Genomic DNA, 9,140 nt, shown 5'->3' with positions numbered 1-9,140 from the left:
CTTTGACATAAAATACTTATATCTTCTAATATAATAATTTATGCAGATATAATTCATAAAAAGTCAAATGCCTAACTTATAAGGACTAATTAATATTTGACATTTGAAATTTAGTTTTTGTCTTACTTGGTATCCAAAATGAAGTTCGATTTATCCATATTCATATTAAAAAATCCATTTTGAATAAAACACTTTTCATAAAAGTTAATTACACGATCCAAACATAACCTTTGGTGTAAATTTATTAGTACTAACAATGATCTAGTAACTGATATCCACATCTAGAGATGATTAAATTTGAATTCGCGCCACTAAGTCTATTAGTGTAAAATTTTTTTTTTAGTTAGTTCATATAAAGCAATGGACCCTATCGGAAAAGTTCCCGCTCCAAAAATTCAAAATAATTTCATTCATCAGTTCCACAAAAATTCTACCGAAAAATATACTCTCAAGCAGATCCGGAGAGAAGAAATCGAAGAATTTTCTGCAAAAATTGTTCGAAAATGCCAGTTCCAGTAGTAGACGAAGAAGAATTGCAGCAAAAATTGACTGGAAAAGTTGCTAGGGTTTTAGACGATGCTCGATCGTCTCAGGCAACGCATCTACGGAAGCTTAAGGAGCTTTTAGCTCTCCGTTCTGCTACGAAGTCGTCGGAGAAGTTTTTCGATGCATTTTGGAGAGCGTTAACGCCTATATTTGACTTCCAGCGTCGTACTGCTTCCGCTGAGCGAATCATTAGATTCGTTACTGTTTTCGCTACTGCTCGTGATGCTAAAAGTGCTTCTGATTGTGATGATTTTTTGGAGAGATTTCTCAAGTTTTTGCTTGTGGCAGCTGTAGCAGCCAATAAGACTGCTAGGATTAGGGCTTGCCAGATAATTTCTGAGGTATGTATGGTTAAAAGTTCTGAAATAAGTGAAAAATGTGTACTTTATGCATTTTTGTGCGCCTATTTTGCATACGTATTTGAACTAAGCATTGGATAGGAAAGTCTTCGAACTCTAGGTTTCAAATACTTCACAATTGTCAATTTGCTGAGTAGAGAGCGCGAGAGCAGGAAAATTCTATTTTGTTTTGAATTCTGATAAGTAAATAGTGTTGTGATGCAAGGTAGTTCCTTAAAGCACATTATATGAACTAAGAAGAGATCTCCTTAGAGCACATTGCTTCTTTTGGCTACTGTTTTACACACTTCCTATAGTGTACAACAACAATTACCCATTGAATCCCACAAGTGGGGTCTGGGAGGGTAGGATGTACCCGGACCTTACCCCTGTCATGGGGTAGAGAGAATAATTAGAAGCACGATTATAAGAAAGTAAGACAGCCAAAAGAAGAAGATGAGTAGAGTACAAAGCAAATATGTCCTATATTGTATTTGACGGGAGTGATGAATGTATTAAAAAGTGCAGCTTTGCCCACACCTCAAATCTGAAAATCTGAACTTTTACCTGCAATAGATATTAGGAAACTTCTTTTTAGCGTTTATGGCACTTACTGCACTTGCACTTGAAGCCAACTTTTGTATTTCACTATATTGTTGTCATCAATTTGAGTTTTGGTATGTACTTATATATCTAGTTGCTTGGGAGACATTCATGTTATAAATAGAGGAATAACGTGCTCTAAAGCTTATTTATTCTTGTGTAGAGGAAGAACTTCAGATTAACTTGACTCTGTTGTTATTAGTTTATAACTAGAAACAATCACATCTCAGAGAGGGTGTAAGTAGCAAACATAGTGATAAAATGACAGACACCATGATGGTTATAAAATGCTTAAAAGGGACAAGGTAGACTTAAAAACACTAGTAAAGAAATAGTTGAAAACGATTTATGTTCTCTTGAATTGGTTTAAATTTATATAAGATTAGGAAAAAGAAAGTTAAAGGTTCATATTGGTAATACCAGTAAATTGAGGTTTTGATTTAGTTGTACTACACTTACATTAAGTTTGATATTTGCTAGGATTCCATTTCCTTGGTTAGAAATCGTATTTGTGTTAGGTCATGTATGAGAGATAGAATCTCTAGCTACAAAGAACTCTTAATTTGTTTTTAAATATAATTATTACTATTGTAATGAAATTGCCCCAAAAGAGTGAATTCCTTTTAAATGATTCATATAGCTGACCCCAACTAGCTTGTAACTGGGTATAGTTGATTGAACAAATTTTCTCATACTAAATGAGCTATGTAATATCACAATATGTTTTCTCTTGTTTCGAGTATAATCCAAAGAGTAAGTAATTTCCCTTATCTCTTTCAAAATTTGGTTACTTTTGATCTTAGGAGTTTCTCTTTCTTATGAAAGTATACGAGCTTATACTTTCTTCTGTTTTTGTCCAACTTTTAACTTGATCAGTTGTAGAATATTTGATATCTTCTTGTAAGTAGTAATCTCCTTAAGGATTTTCTTTTCTTCTAGATCATAATACGATTGCCAGATGACACAGAAGTCAGCTCTGATTTTTGGGATGAAGTTTTAGAGTGCATGAAATTGCGTGTTGGTGATAAGGTTGCTGCTGTCCGTACTTTTTCTGTGAGGGCTCTTTCACGGTTCGTGAATGACACAGAAAATGTTGATATTTTAGAACTATTTCTGGAGACGCTTCCTCTTGAACAAAATGTGGTGAGTCTTTTTACCTCTATGTGTAAGCAATGTATTCTCCTTAGATGAAAATGATGCATCATACTTCAATAAGTATCACTCAAAACTATCATTATGCAACATTGCAACTCATTTTGTCTATATATTACCTAATACTAGTGAAGAATCTACAGTATCTAGCCATCCATGCATATTTTACTTCATCAATTGAAACTTCCTGATAGGTCTTAATGTAACTACATCCAAATGAATTGATGAATTCCTCTACATTGCATTTTCTGCAGGATGTCCGTAGAACAATTGTCTTATGCCTTCCTCCATCTCATGCATCTTCTGCAGCAATAATTGAGTGTACCCTGGATGTGAGTGAATCAGTACGCAAAGCAGCTTATTGCGTCATTGCTAGTAAATTTCCCCTGCAGAGCCTCAGGTAACTTTAAGCCATTGCCTATATGCATCATCTTTGACTTCCCCTTGCTTCGTCTTGGGATGATATCCATCCTTTTATTGGGAATCACTGAGAAGTGTGTATTCTCCATTACTTTGTGCAGCTTTCATCTATCATCAAAATTCCTGCAGAGAATATACTTTGTGTCTGTGGTTATGTGTACACATAGAACTTTTATTGGTGCCAGTCAAACTGATTTATCTCCCTGATATTCTCCTGTTGCTGACTACAATTAACTTCTCGCATTTTATCCTAAAATAAACAAGAAGCCTCATCTATATCCAACTATCCAAGTATCTCATGCGGTCATGCCCTTGTTTGCTTCTCGGTCAATATCAAGCGAATTCTATAACATATCCCTTTTTTTTTAGAGTAGTCTGTTAATATTACCAGATTCGTCTCCTACTTTTACATCAGTAGAAACTGTTGCTGGGACATTATAATTTGAGAGGGTTTCTGACAAGCATACAAGTACAGCTCCAAACACAAAATTCGTGATGGCCACTTGATTTTACCTGGACAAATGTTCCGCTGAGAATCTTTTGTAATCCTGATATCTTGTTAAATTCCATTCACATGTTAGTGCATTAACTCTGAAAGGATTGTAGCTTAGATTTGCATAACTTAATTCAGAACCAAAAGGGACACATGCCTCTTTGATTTTTTTTTTTGTGCTGTGAGCATAAGCCAGATATTTTATCAGTCAGTGAAGCCTTGTTATCAGAATACATAGTTAGTTGGAAAATGGTACCATATGCATGTTGATTCAAATTTGTACCCCTCATATCTGGTATACTTTAGAAAATCTAACTTCATACACATGCTTGAGAGTCGTGTTTTCTGATTTATAACCATTAGGCTGCCTAAGATTTTGAATCTTTGGTGCTTTGAATCTCTCTCTCTCTCTCTCTCTCCCTCTCCTTCTGTGTGTGTGTGAACATACATATACACATGCGCGTGCACACACACAATGTCTTCTGTCTTTTTCTTCTTTCTGCTTGACAGTATATTTTTGAAATCACATGCATAGTGCTGTGTAGATATTTTTACAGTTGCTTTAACCTTTACGTTGGAAGAGTTAGGACCTTTCACTATTTTTATTTTTATGTTAAGACCTATTACTATTCAACTAAGTATAACATGTAACAATTTGAATGTTAACACTGAAGTATGTTACCATAGAATGTTTTAAATTATAAATACATATGTGCTTGTGCATTTATGTAAATAGATGCTTTCAACTTCATTTAGATTCATATGATGGATTCATTGTGTAAGGTTGATCATACAATTGGCTAGATGTATGCAGCTGTGTTAAAAAGACGCTCTAATTATTTCTACTCATTTTAGTAGGTTCCAATTCATAGGGTATCTTCTGACATGTTAGTGTTTTCTACATATTGCAGCATCAAGCTCAGAACACTTATTTTGGAGAGGGGGCTTGCTGATCGTGCTTCATCTGTTGTAAGGGAGTGCTTTATTATGCTGAAAGATGAGTGGCTCACCAAGTGTTGCAATGGGAACCCACTAGAACTACTTAAATATCTTGATGTGGAAACATATGAATCAGTTGGAGAGTCTGCAATGGACAATCTATTAAAAGCAGGATTGATTAAGTTACAAGATGGTCAAAGTATGAGGCAGTTTCTCAGATCAAATAATGACGCTGTCGAAGGTTGATATTAGAAATTTAAACTATTTGATGGCTACTTCTTTTGTTTTCTCAGAATGGCTTGGTATGCATATTGGTTCATAATGCAAGATATTGGTTTTGGTTTTTTAATAAGAAACTATGTTTAAATGTAGTTCTTGATCTAAGTTCTCTGAAATCGAAGAATAGAATGACAAATTGCTAACTTAGTTTAACTTTAGGTTATGTATATTGCTAGAGATATCCATTTTTTCGTTTTATTCTTCATAAAATTGATTGTTTCATCAACCCTGGAGCAATTTATGCACGCAGTTCTAAGATTTAGTTGCATATTCTCTCTGCATACCAGGTCAATGCAATCTTAGCATCCAACTCATGGAAGCAGAAGTTGCTTTCTTCTGGAGAGCTGTCTGCAGACACTTGCAAATGGAGGCACAAGTGGGTATTTATTATTTGTTTATCAGGTCTCATGTTCTGTCTTCAACTGTCTTGATGTAACATCTTGCGGCTTAAAACTCCTTAAAACAGGAAGTTATTTGTTCTGTAGTTCCAACATTTACCTTCTCTATAATGTTTCAAGAGCCTGACTGGAAGATTAAAATCATAAATAAATGAACAACCTAACTTGTTTAACCATAATTATATGAGCGTAAATGGACATCATTCAACAAAAAATGTGGCTTATCACAAATTGATGACATCAGTTGAATAGATTAGATGTAAATTCTTATGTGTTTTGTGCTTGCCAAAGTGGTTTGCTTGGATTGCATGATATGGATAGGGAATGAAGTTATATATATATATATTTCTTGATTGGGGTAGAGCATAATGTGATATGTGCACACTTAATTTCAAAATTCATAGATCCAGCTTATAGTGCCTTGGTCTGCTCTGCTAAATTTTGGAATTTAATCAGTTCAAATCTATGTTGATTACCTGCATGATAACAGGCTAGTGATATAACTGTTGTGTATTATTTGTGAAGCATATGTATTATGCTATATAATGTACTACATGCTGTCCTGATTAGTTCATTTCTTATGATAACTCAGATTATCAGTTCTGTATTTGACTTCTATTTTTTATGAAAGAAGAACATGTAATTGGTACTCTGAATAAGTACGAATTGGTCATTCTTGCTCTATAAGTTCTTTTGTTACTATCTAAGTCTATTGAGGTCATTTATGTCCTCAACTTGAATTAGGTGAATGTTAATGATGAAGGTCCAAAGTAAAGATGCAGGTTACTTCTGAATTTTCCTGTAGAAGTATGTAGCAACACATTTGAGCATAGGCTTGAGTATTCTGTTTAACTGAAGAGGCAAACCTAGTTGTCGTTTACTGCTATTGGTTGTATAAAGTTTCTGGGTAATTAGGGTCATAGATAGCAGGTTTAATTCTGGGTTTGTTGCTATTAAACTATCTTACACACGCAAAAGATATGTTACTGTATATGAACTTTTTATTTGGATGATGCGTAGTGCCAATATTTTCTTATTACCATCTTGTTAATATTCAATATGATTACCAAACAGGCAAAGGGCTCTGAAGCTGCTACAACAATGGGCACAGAATCTGCTGTATATGCAGCAGAAGCATCAGATAAAAATGATCTTCTTGACAGAGTTCTTCCTGCTTCTATTGGTGATTATGTTGAATTGATTAAAGCTCACACAATTGCTGGTGAGGAACTTGTTTGTAGTTCTTAAATTTTTTAGATCTCTGTCCTCTGTTATCTTTTCCTTCCATTTTGTGCTATCAATGATAGTACTTGATTTTTGCAGGAATCAATTACCGATTTGCGTCTCGCCAGCTGCTATTGCTTGGTGCGATGCTTGATTTTTCTGACATTACCAACAGAAAGGTTGCGAATGGATTTCTGCAGGAGTTACTTCACATACCTCTTGATCATGAATTAGATGAGCATGACAATGCCGTTGTCATAGGAGATGGTATCAATCTTGGTGGTGATAAAGATTGGGCTGCTGCTGTGGCAGAGTTGACAAGAAGAGTCCATTCAGCTCCAGGAGAATTCGAAGAAATAGTTTTACGAGTAGTGGAGGAACTTGCTAGACCTTGCAGAGAGAGGACTGCGGATTTCATGCAGTGGCTGCACTGTCTTGCTGTGATTAGCCTTCTCTTAGAACATGCTCAGTCTTTTCGCTGGATGCATGGGAAAGCAATAGAACCAACTGAAGTTTTGCATTCTGTATTGCTTCCTGGGGTCTGTATCTTTGAAAAGTTACCTTTTCTAATCTTTCTTTTTGCCTCAGCTATTTCGTCTGCTATCTCCTCATTTCTTCCATCTTTCACTTGCATTCTAGTAATGAGATGGATGAATTGCCATAACCTTGCAGTTTCATGTTGCTTGTTCCTCCGTTATCTACTAAACAGAATTCTGAGATATTTTGTGTTGTTGTGAAATGCAGGCAAAACATGTCCACTTAGATGTTCAGAGGGCTGCTATTAGGTGCCTTGGTCTCTTTGGATTGTTAGAAAGGAGACCTAGTGAAGATTTAGTAAAGCAACTAAGATCTTCTTTTGTTAAGGGTCCTTCTTCAATTACTGTTATGGCTTCTAAGGCATTGATTGATCTTGGACTATGGCATGCTCCTAATATAGTTGATAAAGCAATGAACCAGGATCTCTCATCACAACTCCAAGATCATAAAATAAATTTATCTGATATCAAGTTCAATATTGGATGTGAGGATTTGGAGATAGAATTACTTGACCTGTTATACGCTGGACTGGAGAAGTACAATTCAGGTGATTCTGATGACGGTGATGAACATGAGACAGTTCAAACAGTTCTTGGTGAGGGATTTGCTAAGATTCTTCTGCTAAGTAAGAAGTATCCAAGCATACCTACATTGTCAAATCCTCTGCTATTAGCTAAGCTCATAAACTTGTATTTCTGTAGTGAGAATAAGGAACTTGAGAGGTAAATCTCTTTGCTGTTCACTTTATTTTGTATTCATCTTCTGAAAATCCATCTTATAATAGCTTACCTCACAGGTTAAAGCAGTGCCTTTCTGTATTCTTTGAGCATTATCCATCCCTCTCGTTAAATCACAAGGTTTGTAGAATTTCAAATTTGTGCATGCAAAATATACGAGAATTGGATAGATCTGTTTTTTTTTTTGTTATTAAATAAAACTTCTGGTTTGCAATGCAGAAATGTTTATCCAAGGCTTTCATGCCGGTTATGCGCTCTTTGTGGCCAGGCATCAATGGCAATGCCACAGGATCTTCATTCATGGTCTCTAACATGCGAAAGCGTGCTACCCAAGCATCACGTTTTATGGTGCAGATGATGCAGGCTCCCTTGTATTATGAGGAAACTGCACCAGCCAACGAAAATGATAATGAAAACCACAATGATTCTGCTGAACCTTCTTCTGTGTACGAGAGTGGGGAAGAAGGGCTTGCAATCCGTATTGCTACCGAGGTATTTATTCACAGCTTCCTCTTCAGCGCCCTCATCCTACTTAGTTTAACGAACATATCCGTGTACAATACTTTTACCAGTGTTCTTGTTCTCTTCAATGCAATGAATATTTCTTTGGGTTTTCTGTCAAGGTGGCCAGCTTCCATGCAAAGAAGACAGCTTCAGAGAAAGCATACGTTTCTGCACTGTGCAAGACACTATTCTTGCTTCACTTTAGACCGACAGAACAAGAGGCTGTTAAGTTAATGAGGCAGCTGTTGAATCGTGTTACCTTACTAGCTGAAAAAGAGCTTCTTAAGGAGTTGAAACAGATGGCTGAGAGACTAAAGGGTTTAGACAAATCTCCCGACCTGAAGCTATCATCTGATGAAGTTCAACTTATTTTAGGTAACTACTTTTCGTTTAGTGGCTTTAATACATCAATTACTATGCCATTTTTCTTCATCAGCTCTTGATGATGCTTCCATCGAGTCATACTCATTATTATTGCAAGTTTCACTCTGAGCTCATATAAGCTAAATCCTTTGTAGATAATTTTGTTAAATGGATTTATTCCCTCGGATGCTTTTCATTGTCAGTTGAATCTCTTAGATATACATTTGCTTATGTTAATTTTGTTAACGTGTTTTCATCACGTCTCAGGAAAGTTGGATCTTGATATTACACTTGACGAGGATGAGTCGATAGAAGTACTGCCAACTCCAGCACCAAAATCAACTAGAGCAACTCGTACAAGGAGACGAGCTAAGGAAGTAGAAGAATCTTCATCAGATGAAGAACTCTTGCAATCTGTTGTTCCAACTCATCCTATTGTAACGAGTACTCGGTCACAGAGGGCTAGCAAGACTGCAGCATTGTCAAAGATGACTGTCAAAAGCACTATAAAAATCGATGAATATGATGATGAGGAAGATGAAGAAGAGGAGGCAGATTCTCAGTCTGAAGTTACATCTGATGATGATTCTGATGTATAGGTATGGTA

General features: G+C 35.9%; 1 protein-coding gene across 1 annotated transcript; it reads left to right on the top strand.

The window, feature by feature from the left end:
- Window positions 1-414: 414 nt before the first annotated feature.
- On the top strand, window positions 415-9,140 carry LOC125836872 (uncharacterized). The gene is made up of 12 exons (XM_049516025.1): window positions 415-887; window positions 2,427-2,630; window positions 2,894-3,039; window positions 4,464-4,732; window positions 5,058-5,146; window positions 6,243-6,390; window positions 6,492-6,931; window positions 7,137-7,651; window positions 7,726-7,786; window positions 7,886-8,158; window positions 8,290-8,545; window positions 8,801-9,140. The coding sequence occupies exons 1-12, from the start codon at window positions 504-506 to the stop codon at window positions 9,130-9,132; spliced, it is 3,117 nt and encodes a 1,038-aa protein (XP_049371982.1). The 5' UTR covers window positions 415-503; the 3' UTR covers window positions 9,133-9,140.

This window comes from Solanum verrucosum, unplaced genomic scaffold, assembly GCF_900185275.1.
Source record: "Solanum verrucosum unplaced genomic scaffold, falcon-dt-bn FXZP01000099.1, whole genome shotgun sequence".
Taxonomy (NCBI): domain Eukaryota; kingdom Viridiplantae; phylum Streptophyta; class Magnoliopsida; order Solanales; family Solanaceae; genus Solanum; species Solanum verrucosum.
Note: the sequence above shows the minus strand (reverse complement) of the source record. Positions and strands in the feature narration are given on the sequence as shown.